The sequence below is a fragment of the Haliotis rufescens genome, unplaced genomic scaffold (assembly GCF_023055435.1).
Source record: "Haliotis rufescens isolate VD_foot unplaced genomic scaffold, xgHalRufe1.0.p SCAF_12, whole genome shotgun sequence".
Classification (NCBI taxonomy): Eukaryota; Metazoa; Mollusca; class Gastropoda; order Lepetellida; family Haliotidae; genus Haliotis; species Haliotis rufescens.
In genome coordinates, this window is record NW_025963802.1 from 18,081,639 (window position 1) to 18,107,810 (window position 26,172).

Consider the following 26,172-nt stretch of genomic DNA (forward strand, 5'->3'; position numbering starts at 1 on the left):
GTATTTTATTTATTACTTCAGTTGCCTTTTATAACGTTTTTAGAATTATACCGTTAAGTATGAATAGGCTGACACTTACACGATCCACGGCATAGTCCAATTGAGTTTAAGAGAATAATACTTCAAACACGTCAAAAGTTGAAACGTATGAATTTAATACCATACAACGGTCAACCTTTAGAATTCAAAAAAATATCGTAGGGCTAAGACTATCGCAACTCACATACTTTAACAGACTAACGACTGTTTGCACCTCAAAGTTTACAATAACGTGGAATTTTGTTGCAAGATCCATCGGCGAAACAATGCCATGTGACGTCATCCTAGCAACACGGTTGCTGGGGTCATCGAGTGTGTATAAGCTCCTCTCAGTGTTCTATCAACTCCACAAGCAATGTCGTTGAATAAGCCAAGGGATGTTGAGAGCTTTCAATATTTGTTCGTGAAACGTGTTTCGAGAGTACATAAGCACGCGTTTTGGTATTACACAATGTGTAATAGAGCTGTATGTTTATCAAACGGGTGATCTCTTCACGGGCAAGTACTAAAACGATATCTCTTGGGAGATATCGCTACAATGATATTGCACCACAATGCTTTGCAGACGCAATTGTGGCGTCATTGCATGGTTACTATGGCGTCCCAAACAAATGACATTACCAATATCTCAGCCACTGAAGCTTGCGAGCTGTACTTTTTACACTCATGGCACTCTTATTACTGTTTATAAACTGAAAAAGTTGGAGGAATGATCTTGGATGATAAATAGAATCTTAACCAAGTGTCTTTTGATATCAAATATATCAACACTCGTCAATAAAAGTTTAAAGCTACTCGACAAGCATCGACGTTTGAACTGTTGTCAACTCGTGTTGATATATTTGATAACAAAAGTCACTCGGTGAGATTCTATATCAATAATTATTTTGTGATATTTACAATGCCGACTTTATGAAATCAATAAATACATTTTGATGCAATTTAAAACACAGAATAGATACAGAGATTTGTAGACTGCAATGATTTGTTTTCAAAATTAGTTGCTGTAGCAACGCATTCTGAAACACTACGGGATAATTATAAGGACGCATCCGTAGCAGTATTTCATCTGGGTAAGGGATGGGATTCTCAGAGTGTACCCCCAAGTACGAAATAGCGAAAGCTATTAACTCCATCTCAACTGCGACTATGATGATGATGATGATGATGATGATGAGTATTATTATGCTGCTTTTGCTGCTGCTGATTGTTTACTGAACAACATTTCGGAATAATATTTACGAAATAGCGAAAGCTATTAACTCCATCTCACCTGAATCCATGATGATGATGATGATGATGATAGTTTTTCTGAACAACATTTTGGAATAATATCAAATCAAGACAATATAAATACTCCATAACAGATAAACTCCCTGTGTAACAGAAATGCAAAAGAATTTGTAACGCTGAAACATTTAGGCAATTAATAATAATTCAATAAATTGTTTCAACTATAAATATATAAAATTCTATATTAAATATATTTAGTGTTAATTTCATTTTCGTGTTATCATTACTGATTCAAATTCCGGTGAGTCAATCTGTCATTTATTGTGAGTGAGTGAGTGAGTGAGAGAGAGAGTGAGTTGGGTTTATCGCCGCGTGCCAGCTTAATGTGGGAGGAAGGCCCGAAGTGATGCAGGTCTGACGTTTACCACTTGAAACCCACGAGCTCGGATATGGTGCCGACAAACCTAGAAGCATAATCGGGGCGAACCGGGATTCGAACCCACGATCATACGTTTCTGGCGTGCAGCGAATTGGCGCATAAGACGACCTCCATTTGAAATTAAGTTACACAATGTTTCGACAACCTTACATAAACATTCTCACGTTCCATAATGTTGCTGACCCATTTCGGTGAATGTTACATAAAACAACTTGACACATATTCAGTTGCCAACCTTTGTGTTGACATAAAATATATTGCACAAATTCTATTACATGTATATCAATAACTATATTATGATTTGTATATGGATGTTGTCTGAGGTTATAAAATGGCGTTTATTACATTCAGTTATATAGTGAACGCTCGAGTAAAGCGAATGTGCAACGAAAAATTCCTTCGTTTAACATCACGCCCCAACGGTCAAAGGGAGGCAACTGTCACCGCGCACCTGTTCACATCTCGCGTGACCCGCCAGTTTACAAACTGTGTCACAGTGAGATAGATGACAGGACCATGGGCAGGGCGATGGCGAGCGAGGGGTACCCTCCTTTCAAACTCAACAGCCCCAGATATGATCAAGTGAGTATAGACATTTCTTTCAGTGTTATGTTATATCTAGTTCAAATTGACAATTTGCATGATCAACAACTGATGCGTTCTTTAAGAGACTTCTGATATTGATTTGAAAGGCGGGGTATCTCAATTGATATGCTGACTTTAAATACAGCAAACTACGTTTATAATGAACACCCTTATAACGAACTGACGGATATAACGAACTGTTTTTGGGTCCCGTCCATTTGCTGTATATTCTGTATATATATATATGCTTATAACGAACTACGGTTATAACAAATTAAAATTAGTGGTCTCAATGAGCTCGTTATATCCGTAGTTTGCTGTACTTTAAAAACTGTTTCTACATGTAGAAGTGTATTTGTTGCAAAATACAATGTGACAGGGATAGAAAATATGGCCACTAATCTGATAGTCTGAGACGTGAAAATTTATAGGGACTAGTAGTGTTTGCTCCCCAAATCTAGTTATGTTACATAAGCTACTAGTCCCAAATAACCTGTGGACTAGTTAGATATGACAAATGCTATCCACCAAGGAATGTGAGGGAATGTTAAACAAATGAATGTAGGCCTATTTATGTAAGATAAAACAATTGATGAATAAATGAACAAAAATACATATAAAGTAAACAGAAGGTGTTAAACAATATTCAGATAAAATAACGTGGGATAAAATGGATACTGGTGCAACTATGAATACAGCAATCATAATATATATAGCTACATGTATTTTTAATATATTTGAATGAATCAAATGATATATTTACTTGGATAGCCTGTGACAACTTCATGCTCCAAGTGGCAGGTGAATCAAATTGACCAAACGAGGGGACCCCTTGTACTTGTCTATGACCTGTGTTAACAGGGCAATCATGTGAGCTACGTTAGTTCAGGCGATAGAACTACTGTTCTTTTTGTAAGAGCAAAGGCTGTTTGTGTGTTTGTGTGTGTGTGTACCTTCAGGGTGTTGCTGTGGCTGAAGAATGGTTTTGAGAATATGGATGGTATTGTAAGGTTTGTGATGGGTTTGTGTGAATGAGTGAGTCCGTGAGTATGTGAGTTTCTGAGTCTGTGAGTCCATGAGTGAGTCTGTGAGTTCAAGAGTGAGTCTGTGAGTCCATGAGTGAGCCTGTGAGTCCATGAGTGAGTCTGTGAGTCCATGAGTGAGTCTGTGAGTCCATGAGTGAGTCTGTGAGTCCATGAGTGAGTTTCTGAGTCACTGAGTGAGACTGTGAGTCCATGAGTGAGTCTGTGAGTCCATGAGTGAGTCTGTGAGTCCATGAGTGAGTCTGTGAGTCCATGAGTGAGTTTCTGAGTCACTGAGTGAGACTGTGAGTCCATGAGTGAGTCTGTGAGTCCAAGAGTGAGTCTGTGAGTCCATGAGTGAATTTGTGAGTCCATGACTGAATCCATGAGTCCATGAGTTAGTTTCTGAGTCAATGAGTGAGTCTGTGAGTCCATGAGTGAGTCTGTGAGTCCATGAGTGAGTCTGTGAGTCCATGAGTGAGTCTGTGAGTCCATGAGTGAGTCTGTGAGTCACTGATTGAGTCTGTGAGTCCATGAGTGAGTCTGTGAGTCAATGAGTGAGTTTCTGAGTCACTGAGTGAGACTGTGAGTCCATGAGTGAGTCTGTGAGTCCATGAGTGAGTCTGTGAGTCCATGAGTGAGTCTGTGAGTCACTGAGTGAGTCTGTGAGTCCATGAGTGAGTCTGTGAGTCCATGAGTGAGACGGTGAGTCCATGAGTGAGTCTGTGAGTCCATGAGTGAGTCTGTGAGTCCATGAGTGAATTTGTGAGTCCATGACTGAATCCATGAGTCCATGAGTTAGTTTCTGAGTCCATGAGTGAGTCTGTGAGTCCATGAGTGAGTCTGTGAGTCCATGAGTGAGTCTGCGAGTCCAAGAGTGAGTCTGTGGTGTCCATGAGTAAGTCTGTGAGTCCATGAGTGAGTCCGTTAGTCCATGAGTGAGTCTTTGAGTCCATGAGTGAGTCTGTGAGTCCATGAGTGAGTCTGTGAGTCCATGAGTGAATCTGTGAGTCCATGACTGAATCTGTGAGTCCATGAGTTAGTTTCTGAGTCCATGAGTGAGTCTGTGAGTCCACGAGTGAGTCTGTGAGTCCATGAGTGAGCCTGTGAGTCCATGAGTGAGTCTGTGAGTCCATGAGTGAGCCTGTGAGTCCATGAGTGAGCCTGTGAGTCCATGAGTGAGTCTGTGAGTCCATGAGTGAGTCTGTGAGTCCATGAATGAGTTTGTGAGTCCATGAGTGAGTCTGTGAGTCCAAGATTGAGTCTGTGAGTCCATGACTGAATCTGTGAGTCCATGAGTTAGTTTCTGAGTCCATGAGTGAGTCTGTGAGTCCATGAGTGAGTCTGTGAGTCCATGAGTGAGTCTGTGAGTCCATGAGTTAGTCTGTGAGTCCATGAGTGAGTCTGTGAGTCCATGAGTGAGTCTGTGAGTCCATGAATGAGTCTGTGAGTCCAAGAGTGAGTCTGTGAGTCCATGAGTGAATCTGTGAGTCCATGAGTGAGTCTGTGAGTCCATGAGTGAGTCTGTGAGTCCATGAGTGAAACTGTGAGTCCATGAGTGAGTCTATGAGTCCATGAGTGAGGCTGTGAGTCCATGAGTGAATCTGTGAGTCAGAATTTCAACGAATGTTTGAGTTTGATGCCTAATCTTATTTTGAGTATTATGGTGATAATTGCAGGGTACCTACCTGGGCCGACTGCGCCACTTCATTGACGTGTTAGATCCACGGACACTCTTCACGACAGAGGTAGGTGCACAAGCACCAAAAGCAATTTTAGCCTCTCCTCTTTGTACTTCATGCATGGCCGTCCAGGTCCAAAACAGTACTTGTCTTCTCCTGTGGGATACAGGGGCCGGTTAGATCCCCAGTACCCAATACTTGTCTCCCCCTGTGGGATTCAGGGGCCAGTTAGATCCCCAGTACCCAATACTTGTCTCCCCCTGTGGGATTCAGGGGCAGGTTAGTTCCCAGCACCAGATACTTGTCTCCACCTGTGGGATTCTGGGGCCGGTTAGATCCCCATTACCCCATGCTTGTCTCCCCCTGTGGGATTCAGGGGCCGGTTAGATCCCCAGTATCCAATATTTGTCTCCCCATGTGGGATTCAGGGGCCGGTTAGATCCCCAGTACCCAATACTTGTCTCCCCCTGTGGGATTCAGGGGCCGGTTAGATCCCCAGCACCCAATACTTGTCTCCCCCTGTGGGATTCAGGGGCCGGTTAGATCCCCAGCACCCAATACTTGTCTCTACCTGTGGGATTCTGGGGCCGATTAGATCCCCAGTACCCAATACTTGTCTCCCCCTGTGGGATTCAGGGGCTGGTTAGATCCCCAGTACCCAATACTTGTCTCCCCCTGTGGGATTCAGGGGCCGGTTAGATCCCCAGCACCCCATGCTTGTCTCCCCCTGTGGGATTCAGGGGCCGGTTAGATCCCAAGTACCCAATGCTTGTCTCCCCCTGTGGGATTCAGTGGCCGGTTAGATCCCCAGTACCCAATACTTGTCTCCCTCTGTGGGATTCAGGAGCCAGTTAGATCCCCAGCACCCAATACTTGTCTCCACCTGTGGGATTCTGGGCCTGAATAGATCCCCAGTACCCAATACTTGTCTCCCCCTGTGGGATTCAGGGGCCGGTTAGATCCCCAGTTTCCAATACTTGTCTCCCCCTGTGGGATTCAGGGGCTGGTTAGATCCCCAGTACCCAATACTTGTCTCCCCCTGTGGGATTCAGGGGCCGGTTAGATCCCCAGCACCCAATAGTTGTCACCCCCTGTGGGATTCAGGGGCTGGTTAGATCCCCAGCACCCCATGCTTGTCTCCCCCTGTGGGATTCTGGGGCCGGTTAGATCCCCAGTACCAAATACTTTTCTCCCCCTGTGGGATTCAGGGGCCAGTTAGATCCCCAGTACCCAATACTTGTCTCCCCATGTGGGATTCAGGGGCTGGTTAGATCCCCAGTACCCAATACTTGTCTCCCCCTGTGTGATTCAGGGGCCGGTTAGATCCCCAGTACCCAATGCTTGTCTCCCCCTGTGGGATTAAGGGGCCTGTTAGATCCCCAGTACCCAATACTTGTCTCCCCCTGTGGGATTCAGGGGCCGGTTAGATCCCCAGCACCCCATGCTTGTCTCCCGCTGTGGGATTCTGGGACCGGTTAGATCCCCAGCACCCCATGCTTGTCTCCCCCTGTGGGATTCAGGGGCCGGTTAGATCCCCAGTACCCAATGCTTGTCTCCCCCTGTGGGATTCAGGGGCCGGTTAGATCCCCAGCACCCCATGCTTGTCTCCCGCTGTGGGATTCTGGGACCGGTTAGATCCCCAGCAACTCATGCTTGTCTCCCCCTGTGGGATTCAGGGGCCGGTTAGATTCCCAGCATCCCATGCCTGTCTCCCCCTGTGGGATTCAGGGGCGGGTTAGATCCCCAGCAACTCATGCTTGTCTCCCCCTGTGGGATTCTGGGGCCGGTTAGATCCCAAGTATCCCATGCTTGTCTAAAGAAAAAACTGATAATGATTGGATGGCTACAATCTCTGACCTTGGTGGTTGTCATCGGACCCAATTGCAGGGATTGTTGCTCATGCTATCATGCTATCATATAGATGGACTGTTGCAGACTTACTTGACTGAGTAAGTAAGCTTTTCTCCTGCTTTTATTCAGTGGAAGCACCAGATATGGGCTTCACACATTGTACCTATGTTGAGAATCGAACCCGGGCCTTCCGTATGATGAGCGAAAGCTTTAACCACTAGGCTACCCCACCGCCTTCTGTTGGCAAGGAAACAGTGTGAGAGGAGGGAGCAAGGAATACCTTCATTCCCTATTGTATCTACCCAGATTACATCTCCTACTTCCTGTGTTCCAGGCTAAACTGCAGGCTTCAGTGACTCTGCTAAAGGACTATCGTCATGGCAACCTCAACTCCACCACTACGGACAAGCAACTCTGGGAAGCTCAGAAAATTAAACAGGTGAAGTATTCTTCATTTTATTTGCAGTCTAAATTTGATATTGAACAGAAAGACACATTATACCTACTTATATTGTGTTTCTTTCAGTCCATGATCCACCCTGACACAGGAGAGAAGATCTTCATGCCGTTCCGTATGTCAGGTAAGTCATGATCCATCCAGACTCAGGAAAGAAGATCTTCATGCCGTTCCGTATGTCAGGTAAGTCATGATCCATCCTGACACAGGAGAGAAGATCTTCATGCCGTTCCGTATGTCAGGTAAGTCCATGATCCACCCATCTTCCCCAGGCAGGAGAGTTAACTGCCTTTAAAAGTCCAGTTTCCACCCTTGCCGAACTAGGCAGGAATTCCTGGGCTCAATCGTAGCGCTACCAGTGGCTATTACGAGTTGTGTCCTTTCTATGCCTCTCCTATTGACCAATCAGATTCAACCTCTGGTATCACTTCCATTTGCTTCAAACAAAACGGTGGCGCCCAGTCAAGACGATCTAATCGATAATCAAGATCTATATTGTGATAAAACGAGTCTTACATCGCGAAGTGCATCAAATCACGTGAGCACCTTGATTAAAAACTTGAAAAGATTTAGAAAATATCTGTTGACAGCGAGTTAGCGGTGCACATGCTTTGCAAATCCTGCAGTCGATCGAAATCTGCATGACACTTCACGAACCGGATTTCGATTTTGGTGCACGATTTTGATTGGACTATGCATAGACTCTTTAGTCCAGCCAAAATGTAACTCCATAATACCAGCCTAGTTCGGCAAGGGCGGAAACTGGACTTTTATAGTCAGTTAACTCACTTGCCTCGGGAAGATGTGATCCACCCTGAGGCCATATGTTGTTGTTGATTCATAATCAGGAATCCAATTCTGTTCCCAGATCATTTTATGCCCATTACTGCTGACTGTTCTTTTAGAATACTGGGAAATGTTGTAGTCATCATATTCCTGTTGATTTGGCAGTTGTAGCCATCAATATTGGGAGGTCAGGCACATGTCTCTACCTGAACTGGGTACAATGAAGTACATGTGATTGGTTATTTTTCAGGGAATGTCCCTTTTGGAGCTCCTATCGTAAGTCAAAACTATACCTCCATATTTACCACAACTTAAATTGTTTAAATGAATATTTTTATAATGATACTGGTTATTTTACTCTCTGTTATTGACAGGATTTTCATATAATAGGGAATATGAAAAGTTTTTGTCTTAATAGGACTGACATATTGTTGATGTGACTTTTAAAGTTTAGCTATCACTCACTCACTCACTCACTCACTCACTCACTCACTCACTCACTATCACTCACTCACTCACTCACTCACTCACTCACTCACTCACTCACTCACTCACTCGGTTGTCTGGCTGCCGTGATATTGCTGACTCTTTCAGGACAGCTAAGACAAGATATGGATGACAACTTCTCTATTCTATTAAGATGTGACGTATATAGATCCTTATACCATTGTCCAGTAAAGGTGAAGTCAGACAGCACATTTCAGCCTTATATACATCTAATAATCATAACAGCATAAGAGTATGCATGATAGGGATTATCAGCAACTTGTCTTTATTGTCACTTACCAACTTCAAGAAATGCCAATCAAACAGTTCTTTCATGATATTTTATGACTGCTTCATTCAATGAATGCTTTAAACCTCTGTGAAATTACAATTCTTTTTATTTGTTTTGTTGTCTAGCCATTTGTAATACACATGTTTGTTTACTGTGACCTTCATTAATACCGTTCCCCTTACAACTGTTGTTTGTTGTGCAGGTAACCGGCCTTCTGCTGCCCAACCCCTCCATGTTCCACACCATTTTCTGGCAGTGGTTGAACCAGAGTCACAACGCCGGTATTAACTTCTGTAATAGAAATGCCACTAAGGTAATAAAATGATATGAAAACAAATAATATCAGATAAATGTGTTAAAAGAAACAAAACACATTTAGAAATAGAAATCGCTAGAGGAAGAAGACTTTGGACATTTACACTAAAATTTGAAATTATAAGTTTTTGAATAGTCCAGACTTGGTACAACTGATAAACATTTGTGTACTTTCAGTACATGATAATTTAGTATAGCCAAATCAGTTTTAGCTCACCAAGTCTGAAATTTGAAGTCAACTCATGACATCCGTTAATTGCTCAACAATCTCTATCCTTGTAGTTAGTGTTTGAATTTTCGCTTGCCATTTTTGGTTCACTGACTGAAATTCAAGTGAGCTTATTGTGAGTGAGTGAGGGAGTTGGGTTTAACACCGTTTTTAACAGTATTCCAGTTATATCATGATGTGTCAGCTTAATGTGGGAAGAAAGCCCGAAGTGATGCAAGTCTCAGACGTTTTACCACTTTGGTGAAACTTACGAGCTCGGGTATGGTGCTGACAAACCTAGAAACATAATCGGGGCGAACCGGGATTCAAACCCACAATCATAGGTTTCTGGCGTGCCCAAGGGACGCATCTCTGCACAGCGAATTGCAGTGCCTCAGACGACTGGGCCACCCGTGCCCCCAAGTGAGCTTATACCAGTTATAGCATCATAATCTCAGAAACCTCTTCACCAATGATTTTGAATCTTGAATCTGATTTTCAATATGTCTGCCACAGCGGCCATATTGAATAAGCTATTTCCCAGGATTTTTTTGTCTTCAAAATGTAATGAGGATTAGTCAAGTGTTGTCAGTAGTGGGGCTAAACATATGTATTCTGTTTTTTGGCGATATTTGAAATTTTGACTTTGGTTTGCGCTTCAACTTAAGCTTTTAGTCCTCAGTATTTATGAAGAAAATATTTTTAGTGGCTAACTTTGGTGACATTTTAGACTTTGTTGACTTTTTACCCAACTGAGCTACAGTGCTGTGACACTATTTTGCAGCTGTCTCTCGCATCTTGCATCTTGCCTAGAAACACTGGAAGACGAGAAATAAAAAACCAGGCCTTCGCATGGTTAAATATTTCAACAATGAAGATTATCAAAATTTTGTTTACTTCTAAGAAATGTTTTAATCACCTGCTTAAGTTCATTCATCAGTAAGATAAGAATTAATTAATGAAATGTAATTTTGATATGAGGAAATCAAAATCAGTTTTGAAATCTGGTATACAATAAAGTATCTTTCAATTCCAGGAAACTCCTACATCCAGGTTCCTGATTGGCTACTGCGGCGCTGTCACAAGTGCTTTATCTATCGCCGTGAGTTTGGTTGCAGTCGTCTCCCTTCCTCCACTTGCAGATTTTCAATGTCCTGATAATGACTAGTTTGTTGTATAATGCCACTGTCAGCAATATTCTAGTTACTTCAAAGCTGACTTGTTAAAAAACATATTGTTACCCTATTTCAAACTAAAGTCTGTAAACATAGAGTAATGGACATTCAACTGTTGACAATATGAGTAGCGTTATTGTGGAAAATGACTCTATCAAGATATTTTATGACTGCTTCCAATGAAATGGAGACTGTTTTTGGCATGTTTTTCCAGTATCTGGCCATATCTTGGGGTCTTGGGAAGATGCCCTACAAGGTATGGACATTGACGAGGGATAATCTCCATGTATTTATCCTAGACTCTCACAGATGTCTGAACCGTTCATTCTCTCCTCAGGTAGGTCTGAATCTGCTGATAAGGAAAGCTCACAAGTTCAGACCAGCCACAAAACTGCTGATACAGAAATTTATTCCCTTTCCAGCTGTAGGTAGGTATGTCTCATGTGCTCATATAAAAGTGACCCGTGAAGATTCCTGTGTAGAATAGGTCTTCAGCAACCCATACTTGCCGTAAAAGGCGACTATACTTGTCGTAAAAGGCAACTAACGGGATCGGGTGGTCAGGCTCGCTGACTTGGTTGATACATGTCATCGATCCCAATTGCACGGATCGATGCTCATGATGTCAATCACTGGATTGTCTGGTCCAGACTCGATTATTTTACAGACCGCCGTCATATAGCTGGAATATTGCTGAGTGCGGTGTTAAACAACAAACAAACAAAACAATCATAAAAAAGTTAATTCCCAGGAGTAGGTAGGTATTTTGTGACATAATGATTGTTAATGTTCTTTATTGTATCGCCAATATATGAGAGTGCAATTTCTGATGTCAGTGCTTGAAAATAGTGATACATGTTAATGATTCATTGGCTGAAATTAAACTGATTGTTCACTTTCTTTACAGATTGCATTGGAGCATTGTGTATAATTACCAGTATTCTATTGAAGCATGTCCCTTTCTCTGTTATTCAGCCACAGCCAGCACCTGCAATGTTCTCCTCATGAGGAACTTTGAGCTGTCGGAAGGTATTGAGGTGTTTGACCAGAATGAGAAGATGGTTGGAACATCCAAGGTTGCTGCCAGGAAAGTATGTCTGGATCTACGCTCCTATAAGTGGAAAAGTATCACACATCAGCAGCAGAAAAGTATCACACATCAGCAGCAGAAAAGTATACTTGGATGACATACTGAAACACTGTGAAAACATGTAATCATCTACCAAGTGAAGGGGGCGGTCGGGTAGCCTAGTGGTTAAAGCATTCGCTCGCCACGCCGAAGACCCGGGTTCGATTCCTGACATGGGTACAATGTGTGAAGCCCATTTCTGGTGTACCCCGCCGTGATATTGCTGGAATATTTCTAAAAGCGGCGTAAAACCGTACTCACTCACTCACTCACTCCAATTGAAGGACAAGAAAATGATTTTAGCAGCAAATATCTATTTGCATGACAAAGAATGAGGACTGTGTGACAAAATGGCATTGTTGCGTTTGATTATCTCGTACCAAAATACAAAACACAGAGCTTTATTTCATTTATGTGGCCATTTTGTCAAATACTAATATACGTTTTCAACTATCTAAACAAAACAAGGTTTGTTGCTCGTGCAAATTGAAGGAAAGTTTAAGTTTCATATAAAAATATTACATTGACCCAAAATTATGAAGATTAAGACATTATGAGGACGTAGTATTTCTTATCTTGTACAATAATGATTCTGACCTCTGGCCTCTGATCCTTGACCTCTGACCTCAGGCTCTGAAGGAGACGGCCTTGACCCGGATGTTCCTGCCAGCTCCAGTTCTCATCATCCCTCCAATCATCATGGCTGCCTTGGAAAAGTGAGTCAGCTGACTGGAGGGGTTTCATATAAAAGTCAGAATTTGGAATGAGAGAATCATTCCTAGAAAACAAACTTACTTGGTAGAAAGTTATAAGTGAACTCATTAGGAATGGTCTTCTCGGAAATCTCTGTTATATGTACACAGTCATCCTGAGATTTTCACCTGATGTTTATTTGAGCATAAAGATTGAAAATTATTTTCCTTAATATATATTGAACTTTCTAGTATACATAGGCTATGTCAAGATTTGAAACTGAATTATGTTTCCTAACCTTGACATAGCTCATGAATACTGGATGAATTTATTCAAATGAGTATCTGTAAAGTTCCTTTTCCTTAGAAGCTCAATCAAATATTTGTAACAAATTAGACATGATCTGTCATTTTGATAGTGAGCAGATGTTTTTCATAAGAGGTAAGGCTACAAGGCTGATTTGAAAGGTTATCGGGATGCTTTTTTGTAATACTTAACATGAAAAAGCCTTTGACTCATAATTGCAAAAAATCAGTAAGGGTCAAGGATGTGGACATAGTTTTATCTTGAAGTTAGGGCCATTTTCCCTCATGTTGGCCCTACTTAAGTACTTAATCAAGTCGAAAGTCCAAAGCTTGCAAGTGTAAGAAAGAAAATGCCTACTTGTATGCCATATATATATGTCAAGTAACATAACAATATTTCAAAGTTTTCCATCACTTAAAAAATGTCAATTCCCTGTGGGTCAAGAAGCTGGCCTTGACCTACATTATGACCTTTCAAGATTTGATAGATGTGACAGAAATGTGTTTCTGATTTGCTCAACTTGTAGAACCAAGTTTCTCAAGACATATCCAAGAATCCACTTGCCATTCAATGCAGTTGTGTGTACAGCAATGTTTGGACTTGCACTTCCTATGGCCTTAGCACTGTTTCCTCAACTCTCACAGGTGAGATGTACAAGTGGAGTTTTATTTAGTGGCTAACCAGTTCGGTTTGGTGGTTACAGCGCGAGACTTGAGTGGTTCGGTGGTTACAGCGCGTGACTTGAGTGACTGTGTGTCATCAGTACTAATACTGTCAGCCATTGGTTCAGAGGTTACAGCGCGTGACTTGAGTGATTGTGTGTCATCAGTACTAATACTGTCAGCCATTGGTTCGGAGGTTACAGTGCGTGACTTGAGTGATTGTGTGTCATCAGTACTAATACTGTCAACCATTGGTTCAGTGGCGACAGCGAGTGACTTGAGTGATTGTGTGTCATCAGTACAAATACTGTCAGCCATTGGTTCGGTGGTTACAGTGCGTGACTAGTGTGATTGTGTGTCATCAGTACTAATACTTTCAGCCATTGGATCGTGGTTACAGCGAGTGACTTGAGTGATTGTGTGTCATCAGTACTAATACTGTCAGCCATTGGTTCGGTGGTTACAGTGCATGACTTGTGTGATTGTGTGTCATCAGTACTAATACTTTCAGCCATTGGATCGTGGTTACAGCGAGTGACTTGAGTGATTGTGTGTCATCAGTACTAATACTTTCAACCATTGTTTGTTGGTTACAGTGCGTGACTTGTGTGATTGTGCATCATCGGTACTAATACTGTCAGCCATTGGTTCGGTTGTTACAGTGCGTGACTTGTGTGATTGTGCATCACCGGTACTAATACTGTCAACCATTGGTTTGGTGGTTACTGTGCGTGACTTGAGTGGCTCGGTGGTTACAGTGCGTGACTTGTGTGATTGTGCATCATCAGTAATAATACTGTCAACCATTGGTTCGGTGGTTACAGCGAGTGACTTGAGTGGCTCAGTGGTTACAGCGAGTGACTTGAGTGATTGTCCATCATCAGTACTAATACTGTCAACCATTGGATCGGTGGGTTGCTATCATCAACTGGTTTACCTGGATGAGACATATTTCAGACTTCAATATTTACAGGCTGCTGGGATATAGCTGAAATATTAGTGACATCCCCGTTAAACAACATTCACTCACTCACTCAAACATCTGAGTTATTTTGAACAAGGCATGAATGCATTAAAGAAACTGACACTTGCTATCCATTCTAGAATGCATTGTGCTCATGCATAACTTATCATGAAAGCAGATGGTTAGTTGGTGCAATTCATTACTGCATTTTTTATGAACCAGCTGTATTCTAATGACACATCCCTAAAAAATAAGGTAATACATTTTTTCTCCTTCTTTGTTGTCTACAGAACTTGGAAAGGGAATAAATTAGAATAGTTCATCACCAAAGAAATTTAGATTTTTCATCCCAAAGTTGATGTCTTTGCTTAGGAACTGTCAAGAGACTGAAACATAGACTCGTCACGTAAAACAAGAAACACGTAGGGACATTCATACATGACATCCAGCCATGTAACATGTTGGTTAGCGGCCATTTTCTCCACTGAATGGAAGGTAAGAACAAAGGAGCACATATTTTTTTTATATTAAAAAATGTCTACAGCTGACGATGGAGAAATTGGATCTTGTTTTTAAAAACAATCCTATTTACAAACATCCATCAAAAAAGAAATCTTATAAAAAACTGTAGATAAGAGAGTGCAGTTTGCTTAACTTTGCAATGGCTTGTTTTGTGGGATGAAAGTGGCTGCATAGTATTGTCCACTAGGGTGTATAATATGGCAGTATTGTCCACTAGGGTGTGTAATATGGCAGTATTGTCCACTAGGGTGTGTAATAATGGAAGTATTGTCCACTAGGATGTGTAATATGGAAGTATTGTCCACTAGGATGTGTAATAATGGAAGTATTGTCCACAAGGGTGTGTAATAATGGAAGTATTGTCCACTAGGGTGTGTAATATGGAAGTATTGTCCACAAGGGTGTGTAATAATGGAAGTATTGTCCACTTGGATGTGTAATATGGAAGTATTGTCCACTAGGATGTGTAATATTGAAGTATTGTCCACTAGGGTGTGTAATGTGGAAGTATTTTCCACTAGGGTGTGTAATATGGAAGTATTGTCCACTAGGATGTGTAATATGGAAGTATTATCCACTAAGATGTGTCATAATGGAAGTTTTGTCCACTAGGGTGTGAAATAATGGAAGTATTGTCCACTAGGGTGTATGTTGTAATGGAAGTATTGTCCACTAAGGTGTGTACTAATGGAAGTATCGTCCACTAGGGTGTATGTTGAAATGGAAGTATTGTCAAGTAGGTGTATGTTGTAAGGGAAATATTGTCCACTAGGGTGTATGTTGTAACGGGAGTATTGTCCCCTAGGGTGTATGTTGAAATGGAAGTATTGTCCAGGAGGTGTATGTTGTAACAGAAATTTTGTCCACAAGGGTGTATGTTGTAATGGAAATATTGTCCAATAGGGTGTATTTTGAAATGAAAGTATTGTCCAGTAGGTGTATGTTGTAAGGGAAATATTGTCCACTAGGGTGTATGTTGAAATGGAAGTATTATCCACTAGGGTGTATGTTGTAATGGAAGTATTGTCCACAAGGGTGTATGTTGTAATGGAAGTATTGTCCAGTAGGTGTATGTTGTAAGGGAAATATTGTCCACTAGTGTGTATGTTGAAATGGAAGTATTATCCACTAGGGTGTATGTTGTAAAGGAAGTATTGTCCACAAGGGTGTATGTTGTAAGGGAAATATTGTCCACTAGGGTGTATGTTGTAACGGAAGTATTGTCCACTAGGGTGTATGTTGAAATGGAGGTATTGTCCAGTAGGTGTATGTTGTAAGGGAAATATTGTCCACTAGGGTGTATGTTGAAATGGAAGTATTATCCACTAGGGTGTATGTTGTAATGGAAGTATTGTCCACAAGGGTGTATGTTGTAATGGAAGTATTGTCCATTAGGGTGTATGTTGTAATGGATGTATTGTCCACTAGGGTGCATGTTGTAATGGAAGTATTGTCCAGTAGGTGTATGATAAAATGGAATTATTGTCCTCAAGGGTGTATGTTGTAATGGAAGTATTGTCCAGTAGGTGTATGTTGTAAGGGAAATATTGTCCACTAGTGTGTATGTTGAAATGGAAGTATTATCCACTAGGGTGTATGTTGTAAAGGAAGTATTGTCCACAAGGGTGTATGTTGTAAGGGAAATATTGTCCACTAGGGTGTATGTTGTAACGGAAGTATCGTCCACTAGGGTGTATGTTGAAATGGAAATATTGTCCACTAGGGTGTATGTTGAAATGAAAGTATTGTCAAGTAGGTGTATGTTGTAAAGGAAATATTGTCCACTAGTGTGTATGTTGAAATGGAAGTATTATCCACCAGGGTGTATGTTGTAATGGAAGTATTATCCGCTAGGGTGTATGTTGTAATGGAAGTATTGTCCACTGGGGTGCATGTTGTAATGGAAGTATTGTCCAGTAGGTGTATGTTAAAATTAAATTATTGTCCACTAGGGTGTGTAATATGGAAGTATTGTCCACTAGGATGTGTAATAATGGAAGTATTGTCCACAAGGGTGTGTAATAATGGAAGTATTGTCCACTAGGGTGTGTAATATGGAAGTATTGTCCACAAGGGTGTGTAATAATGGAAGTATTGTCCACTTGGATGTGTAATATGGAAGTATTGTCCACTAGGATGTGTAATATTGAAGTATTGTCCACTAGGGTGTGTAATGTGGAAGTATTTTCCACTAGGGTGTGTAATATGGAAGTATTGTCCACTAGGATGTGTAATATGGAAGTATTATCCACTAAGATGTGTCATAATGGAAGTTTTGTCCACTAGGGTGTGAAATAATGGAAGTATTGTCCACTAGGGTGTATGTTGTAATGGAAGTATTGTCCACTAAGGTGTGTACTAATGGAAGTATCGTCCACTAGGGTGTATGTTGAAATGGAAGTATTGTCAAGTAGGTGTATGTTGTAAGGGAAATATTGTCCACTAGGGTGTATGTTGTAACGGGAGTATTGTCCCCTAGGGTGTATGTTGAAATGGAAGTATTGTCCAGGAGGTGTATGTTGTGACAGAAATTTTGTCCACAAGGGTGTATGTTGTAATGGAAATATTGTCCAATAGGGTGTATTTTGAAATGAAAGTATTGTCCAGTAGGTGTATGTTGTAAGGGAAATATTGTCCACTAGGGTGTATGTTGAAATGGAAGTATTATCCACTAGGGTGTATGTTGTAATGGAAGTATTGTCCTCAAGGGTGTATGTTGTAATGGAAGTATTGTCCAGTAGGTGTATGTTGTAAGGGAAATATTGTCCACTAGTGTGTATGTTGAAATGGAAGTATTATCCACTAGGGTGTATGTTGTAAAGGAAGTATTGTCCACAAGGGTGTATGTTGTAAGGGAAATATTGTCCACTAGGGTGTATGTTGTAACGGAAGTATTGTCCACTAGGGTGTATGTTGAAATGGAGGTATTGTCCAGTAGGTGTATGTTGTAAGGGAAATATTGTCCACTAGGGTGTATGTTGTAATGGAAGTATTGTCCACAAGGGTGTATGTTGTAATGGAAGTATTGTCCATTAGGGTGTATGTTGTAATGGATGTATTGTCCACTAGGGTGCATGTTGTAATGGAAGTATTGTCCAGTAGGTGTATGATAAAATGGAATTATTGTCCTCAAGGGTGTATGTTGTAATGGAAGTATTGTCCAGTAGGTGTATGTTGTAAGGGAAATATTGTCCACTAGTGTGTATGTTGAAATGGAAGTATTATCCACTAGGGTGTATGTTGTAAAGGAAGTATTGTCCACAAGGGTGTATGTTGTAAGGGAAATATTGTCCACTAGGGTGTATGTTGTAACGGAAGTATCGTCCACTAGGGTGTATGTTGAAATGGAAATATTGTCCACTAGGGTGTATGTTGAAATGAAAGTATTGTCAAGTAGGTGTATGTTGTAAGGGAAATATTGTCCACTAGTGTGTATGTTGAAATGGAAGTATTATCCACCAGGGTGTATGTTGTAATGGAAGTATTATCCGCTAGGGTGTATGTTGTAATGGAAGTATTGTCCACTGGGGTGCATGTTGTAATGGAAGTATTGTCCAGTAGGTGTATGTTAAAATTAAATTATTGTCCACTAGGGTGTGTAATATGGAAGTATTGTCCACTAGGATGTGTAATAATGGAAGTATTGTCCACAAGGGTGTGTAATAATGGAAGTATTGTCCACTAGGGTGTGTAATAGGGAAGTATTGTCCACAAGGGTGTGTAATAATGGAAGTATTGTCCACTTGGATGTGTAATATGGAAGTATTGTCCACTAGGATGTGTAATATTGAAGTATTGTCCACTAGGGTGTGTAATGTGGAAGTATTTTCCACTAGGGTGTGTAATATGGAAGTATTGTCCACTAGGATGTGTAATATGGAAGTATTATCCACTAAGATGTGTCATAATGGAAGTTTTGTCCACTAGGGTGTGAAATAATGGAAGTATTGTCCACTAGGGTGTATGTTGTAATGGAAGTATTGTCCACTAAGGTGTGTACTAATGGAAGTATCGTCCACTAGGGTGTATGTTGAAATGGAAGTATTGTCAAGTAGGTGTATGTTGTAAGGGAAATATTGTCCACTAGGGTGTATGTTGTAACGGGAGTATTGTCCCCTAGGGTGTATGTTGAAATGGAAGTATTGTCCAGGAGGTGTATGTTGTGACAGAAATTTTGTCCACAAGGGTGTATGTTGTAATGGAAATATTGTCCAATAGGGTGTATTTTGAAATGAAAGTATTGTCCAGTAGGTGTATGTTGTAAGGGAAATATTGTCCACTAGGGTGTATGTTGAAATGGAAGTATTATCCACTAGGGTGTATGTTGTAATGGAAGTATTGTCCACAAGGGTGTATGTTGTAATGGAAGTATTGTCCAGTAGGTGTATGTTGTAAGGGAAATATTGTCCACTAGTGTGTATGTTGAAATGGAAGTATTATCCACTAGGGTGTATGTTGTAAAGGAAGTATTGTCCACAAGGGTGTATGTTGTAAGGGAAATATTGTCCACTAGGGTGTATGTTGTAACGGAAGTATTGTCCACTAGGGTGTATGTTGAAATGGAGGTATTGTCCAGTAGGTGTATGTTGTAAGGGAAATATTGTCCACTAGGGTGTATGTTGAAATGGAAGTATTATCCACTAGGGTGTATGTTGTAATGGAAGTATTGTCCACAAGGGTGTATGTTGTAATGGAAGTATTGTCCATTAGGGTGTATGTTGTAATGGATGTATTGTCCACTAGGGTGCATGTTGTAATGGAAGTATTGTCCAGTAGGTGTATGATAAAATGGAATTATTGTCCTCAAGGGTGTATGTTGTAATGGAAGTATTGTCCAGTAGGTGTATGTTGTAAGGGAAATATTGTCCACTAGTGTGTATGTTGAAATGGAAGTATTATCCACTAGGGTGTATGTTGTAAAGGAAGTATTGTCCACAAGGGTGTATGTTGTAAGGGAAATATTGTCCACTAGGGTGTATGTTGTAACGGAAGTATCGTCCACTAGGGTGTATGTTGAAATGGAAATATTGTCCACTAGGGTGTATGTTGAAATGAAAGTATTGTCAAGTAGGTGTATGTTGTAAGGGAAATATTGTCCACTAGTGTGTATGTTGAAATGGAAGTATTATCCACCAGGGTGTATGTTGTAATGGAAGTATTATCCGCTAGGGTGTATGTTGTAATGGAAGTATTGTCCACTGGGGTGCATGTTGTAATGGAAGTATTGTCCAGTAGGTGTATGTTAAAATTAAATTATTGTCCACTAGGGTGTATGTTGTAATGGAAGTATTGTCCAGTAGGTGAGTGGTAATCTGGAAGTATTGTCCACTAGGTTGTATGTAGTAATGGAATTATTGTCCTTTGGGGTGTGTGTTGTAATGGAAGTATTGTCCAGTAGGTGTGTGTTAAAATTGAATTATTGTCCACTAGGGTGTATGTTGTAATGGAAGTATTGTCCAGTAGGTGAGTGGTAAACTGGAAGTATTGTCCACTAGGTTGTATGTTGAAATGGAAGTTTTGTCCAGTAGGTGTGTGTTAAACTGGAAGTATTGTCCAGTAGGTGTGTGTTAAACTGGAAGTATTGTCCACTAGGTTGTATGTTGAAATGGAAGTTTTGTCCAGTAGGTGTGTGTTAAACTGGAAGTATTGTCCAGTAGGTGTGTGTTAAACTGGAAGGGTGTATGTTGTAATGGAAGTATTGTCTAGTAGGTGTGTGTTGTAATGGAAGTATTGTCCACTTGAGTGTTATAGTAATTTAATGTGTGATGTATGTTTTATGTCCCTTAGAAGAAGGAAATATATACAACAAGTAGATAGAGACACAATGCTAGAGTGCAGCTGAAATTGAAATATTTGGAAAATTAGACTGTCATGACCATCCTACTGAGCATGACAGCACATAACAATCTACAGTCATAGAAAATGCTGAATTATGAACAAAAATGTTATGTAATGTGTCCAACATAATTAAAAGTGAGATCTGTATTTGTTGAGCATATGTTGTAGGCCTTAAGGTTTTAGAGTTGAACTTTCAATTCAGATTATCTAAAAAGCCAACCAAACCAAGAGTTGAAAATTTTAAAATCAATACCAATGGTTGCTAAGGTTACTGTTGGCATACATGAAAAGACTAAACTCTCCTGTGACAGTCTAGAATACTTGTTACTGTATGTATATCTTGAAACATGAGATATCTGCCTGTTAAGATGACCATAATCCAAACAATTATATTTCAAAATAAAATAAAAATATATTCAGATCCTCAAATCAATACTCATTTTTATTTAAACCAACCAAGCCAATCTCCTAGTAATTATCTGTAAACTTTTCAATTTAATATATGTGACCTTTATAAAATCAACCCCACAACAATTTTAGCTTTCTTCTGTTGCATTGTGATTCTTGACCATGGAAATCTGTTACACAAGAAATTAGAATTGTTCTTTGCTCTTTAAATCTTAGTGTGACTTTATTTTTTAATAAGTCTGACTTCAAAGCAGGTCACACAAGCACTTACTGGGATTGCCAAGTTGGCAAGTCCCCCTTAAAAGCATGTCGCACAGAACCAGCGCTTACTGGGGCTGCCAAGTCCCCCTTTAAAGCAGGTCGCACCTATCAAGCAAGTACTGGGACTGAATTAAGACTCACTTCAAAGCAGGTCACGTCAGCACTTACTGGGATCGCCAAGTTGGCAAGTCCCCCTTTAAAGCAGGTCGCACGGTACCAGCGCTTACTGGGGCTGCCAAGTCCCCCTTTAAAGCAGGTTGCACGGAAGCAGCACTTACTGGAGCTGCCAATTTGCCAAGTCCCCTTTAAAGCAGGTCGCACAGTACCAGTGCTAGATGCTGGTGGGATTCTGGCAAGATCCTGGCGTGACACAGGTTCAGTGACTAGAACAATGGACAAGAATCAGTCACTTCAGAGGACAATTCTCACTCCTCACTCCCCCATAAAATAACAACATTCCTCTCAGGTTCCACTGGATAATGTTCTTAGCAGTGATTAGCACAAGCCAGTAGACTATACGTGTTCAATCAAGGTGTAAGTCGACCAGAGTGCATGTTGAGTTGAACATTCCCCGGGGGACATCTCCCTCCTCCGTGGCCCCCCTCTCGTGTTATACTGCGGCTCATGTCAGTGTGATGGCGGTTAGAGTCAGAATTATGTGTGTACAACTATGCGGACCACTTGACCTTGTGTGTGACTACACCATGACAATATCAGGCAGCATTAAATTGTCAGATATGATTGATTTAGTGATGATTGTCATAACCGTTGGGGATACGGTACAGGAGATGGTGGGGGGTCTGCCTCTCTTTCCCCTCAAAACTGTCGTTATCATCCCCAGGGATCTTTCAGTGTCACTTGTGGTAGTGCAGCGACAATGTCAATTTAGGATTTCTAGATTTATGTACAGAAATTACTGAAATTGATGTTATGGTGTTTCAGTTTTTTGTGGGAGTTTTTGAACTCTCGGCCGGCAGCATTGTTTGTTTAAGGGGGAGCAGTATTCTCCAAGTCGTACTGCGGTAGGGAATCGGGACTTTGAAATGCACAACATAACATTTGTTGAATAAAATATGTTTTAAAAGTAATCATTTACATTGTTTACTTTTTAAATCACCAGACTGAAATTGCTGTAATAACATTCTATTTGACATGGTAAAATGCAAGTGATTGCAGTGTGTGAAGCACCCTTTCAATCTCTTCTAGCCTCATGATTCTGTGGGAATTATCTCCACCAAGGCAATATGGAAAAAAGAAGTAATTCTTTCTTTTAATGATTTATAGTTGTATTTTTTTTGTATTACCTTAAACTTGTTGTTTAAACATGTTCTAAGTATGTGAAACAGGTTTTTTTCTACCTTCACAAATGTTTTAAAACACACAAGTGCAGATTTAACTTTTAGGATTTGTTTTTTTTTGTTTGTTTTTTGTTTAATGCCGTGCTCAGCAATATTCCAGCTATATGATGGCGGTCTTTAAATAATTGACTCTGGACTAGACAATCCAGTGATTGACATTATGAGCATCGATCCACGCAATTGGAATACGATGACATGCATCATCCAAGTCAGCGTGCCTCACCATCCGATCCCTTTACGGCAAGAATGGGATTCTGAAGACCTATTCTACCCCGGATCTTCACGGGTCCAACATTTAGGAAGGGAGAGGTGATTTTGTGATCACAGGTTAAAGTGAAAGAGTTACCTGCCTGCACTATTTTAATATTTTGCAAAGAAGTTTGCGTTTGGTAGTAATGTGTTTTTTGTTGAAAAATTACCACGGAGTGAGTAAATAATAGAGTTGTATCATTACCATGGATGCATAATCACACCCATTTTTTCATTGTCCTGGTGTCCCCCGCCGTGATATTGCTGGAATATTGCTAAATGCGGCGTAAAACCATACTCACTCGCTCACTCATTGTCAGTTTTCCATGTTTTTTTGTTTTCTTGGGCAATGCACCAAGATGCAAGAGACAAAAACTAGACTAACATAGAGTTCCAAAATATATATAGTTATACTTTTTATAAAAATATTTTTTTCAAAGAACCCTAGAGTGTTAAAGAATCCTCAAGTCTCTTAATTATTTTAGGAGCTGAAACTGGGATAACAAGTGGAATATAGGATGAGATACTATAACTGAAAATGGATGAGAGAGGGATGGGGATGATTGTTTATGAAACATATGCTCTGGAGCCTGGAAGACCAACTAACAGAAAACTTAAATATAATGTATTTACACTTACTGAGGCCAATTTCAAAGAAATATAATATGGCCAAATTAACATCAGATTCAGGGTATAATTTTGTAAAATGCCTGAAGATTATTAGTGTTATTTCTATTTTTGTAGAGAAAATTTTAATTTTCATATATATAAATATCTGAGAAGTAGGGTTCAAAATAAAAGAAAATGAAAGAAAAATGAAGATGATATTTTGAGAATCAGAGGTGACATACAAAGGTTTTTTGGAAGAAATCGTAATTTGTGAATTATTTCAAGATACCATAATTGACTACAGTGCTTCAATTCATTGTACAGTATAAATGTGTTCAACTAGGTCCAAATATTGCTCTGAAAAAAAGTTTTCAAACCGAACATCAATATCAGACATTTTGATTTTAACAAAGCCCTGGTACTGGGTTGTCTGAACTTGGAGAATAATTCACACACAAAACATTGCCATTCTGTAGATGTGTTGCAGGATGATCATGATTTACTCACCTAAGGCTTCAGTTCATGGTCCTGGAGATGAAACCCGGGGTGGAATGCTGGGTTGACATAACTGGAATAGCCTGCCTGTATTCCCTTGCTATAATTCAGTCATGTTGGGGACACACTTGCAGGCACTCCAACATCGCCGTTCTTCCATTATTTCTGGGTCATAGATTATCCTGGTTAGATGGTTAGGCATTTGTTTGTTTTACCATTTCCAAAAGACGGCTTTAAATCATGTTTTTATTGTATTCTGGAAGGTCCACTGAGTATGATTTCTAAAGAAAATGTTTTTCTATCATCAAAATTGCACTGTTGACATCAGGATATTTCTCTGTAGTTAGACCGTTAATACTTTTCTGGTCAGGCCATATTTCTGGTACTTTTATTGGTGAAGCTGCGCTATGGTTTTTAGAAGGTAAAGAAAATGTTATAAAGAATCTGGTGTTCCTTTTGTAAATATGCTTTTTTGCAACATTATTTTGGTTGTATATTTGTTATTCTGTTTATTTCAATTATTTAATTAAATTAGCCTCAAATTATCCCTGACTACTTTATTATACCCCCGACCTTAAAGGTGGGGGGTGTATAGTTATACCAAGGTTCCGTCCATCTGTCTGTCTGTCCGTCCGTCCGTCCGTCCGTCCGTCCGTCCGAAAACTTTGTCCGTGCGATTTCTCTTAAACTATTCAGTGGATTCATCTCAAACTTAGTAGATATAATCTGTGTCATATGGAGGGGGAGCAGTCAAAAGAAAAAAATTGTTTTTATTAGGTTTCCATTTTTTTATGAATTTTTTAAACCCTAACCAGCTAACTCTATCCATTATTTAATTTGAAACTACTGACACACTAGGCGGGTCGGGGGTATTAGTGAGCCAAGCTAACTTTTGCCCTTGTTGTATGTTTGTTTTGCTTCCTTCATTATATGATTTTGAGCAAGAAATTTCTTGAATAATTGAACAGAACCACTTTTGCATCTGTATGTTGAAACACTAACTATGTTGTTTGCATATACAGATTCAGAAAGGATGTGTAACAGTGTCCACTTATACTAGACATTTGTTCTGTACGAGTATTATGATAGGTATGGTAATTGGGTTTAGTAACTTTAAACGCTGTACAACACTATAAGTTACATTTGGCAGTATGTTTTCAACATAATAACCTGACCACCTAACACTAATGGCTTCTGTGATGATATTACTATATTCATGTTCCTGTTCAGTGGTATATATCCATCATTGGCTTGTCGCCAGCTGTTGTTTTGAGGCCCAGGCTATTACCTTTCTCCTTTGACCAAATTAAGATTATGCACTACTCAAAAGAAATTAAAGAACACCCTTTTTTTTCAAATGACTAAGTTAATCTGTCATGATTGGGTATTCTTTAACTTCTTGTTAGAATATGTATATTGTTTTTTATGCATAATGGGATTTAGTTTAAACATATATTATTGACCAAAAGATAAAGGATTGGACGAAAGTAATTCACTTATGAGAGCTCTCTGTAGTGGAATATATATAGATATTGATATCAATGAAATGTAAATGCTTGACTTTATAACCATCAATATCAAATATGTGCAAATATGTACAATGTGCAGTGCAACTAATATTTAACAATTTGATAACTATAGCGGTGATAATTTAGCTATAGGCTATCTAATAAGATGCTAAATAAATACATGAACATTGTCTTTTCAAAAATGATAAATATTACTAGAAACCGAAACGTTGGAGTTCAACGGTGTAAGTACAACATAAGATGTGAATAAAGGAATCATTTGGTTGCTATAATGTATTTTTGAACAGACTTGAATCCAAATTTGGTATCATATTTCTCAATTTGAAAGAATTTCTTCATTTGATATTTCTTTTAACAGAGTGTGTATAATGATTACCGTATTCGACGTAATAAGCACCCAGGGCTCTCTCAAAATTAGAAATAGGGGGCTCTTATTAGAATGTTATTTTGGCGAAAAAAACAGAGTTGAAAGATAAATTTCGTGGTTTATGCTGACAGCCTAAAATGTTTATGTACGACAGATATATTTTTCCAGAATTAAATGCCCATAATTAAGGGTGCATATAACACACGAGTGCT

General features: G+C 39.9%; 1 protein-coding gene across 2 annotated transcripts in view; it reads left to right on the plus strand.

Annotated features, from left to right (window-relative positions):
- Positions 1–2,100: 2,100 nt before the first annotated feature.
- The window catches only part of LOC124145669 (sideroflexin-5-like), a 28,758-nt gene continuing 4,686 nt past the window's right edge, over positions 2,101–26,172 (plus strand). The window contains exons 1-12 of one of the 2 annotated variants that reach the window (XR_006862581.2): positions 2,101–2,293; positions 4,998–5,066; positions 7,186–7,290; positions 7,378–7,432; positions 8,345–8,370; positions 9,075–9,185; positions 10,432–10,497; positions 10,908–10,998; positions 11,546–11,661; positions 12,330–12,415; positions 13,225–13,342; positions 14,697–14,819. Coding sequence is in view for 1 of the 2 variants with exons in the window: in XM_046515536.2 (XP_046371492.2) it covers positions 2,228–2,293; positions 4,998–5,066; positions 7,186–7,290; positions 7,378–7,432; positions 8,345–8,370; positions 9,075–9,185; positions 10,432–10,497; positions 10,908–10,998; positions 11,546–11,661; positions 12,330–12,415; positions 13,225–13,342 (909 nt within the window). In the remaining variant the exon portion in view is untranslated. The remainder of the gene's footprint in view (positions 2,294–4,997; positions 5,067–7,185; positions 7,291–7,377; positions 7,433–8,344; positions 8,371–9,074; positions 9,186–10,431; positions 10,498–10,907; positions 10,999–11,545; positions 11,662–12,329; positions 12,416–13,224; positions 13,343–14,696; positions 14,820–26,172) is intronic. The other variant, XM_046515536.2, reaches the window with a different exon arrangement.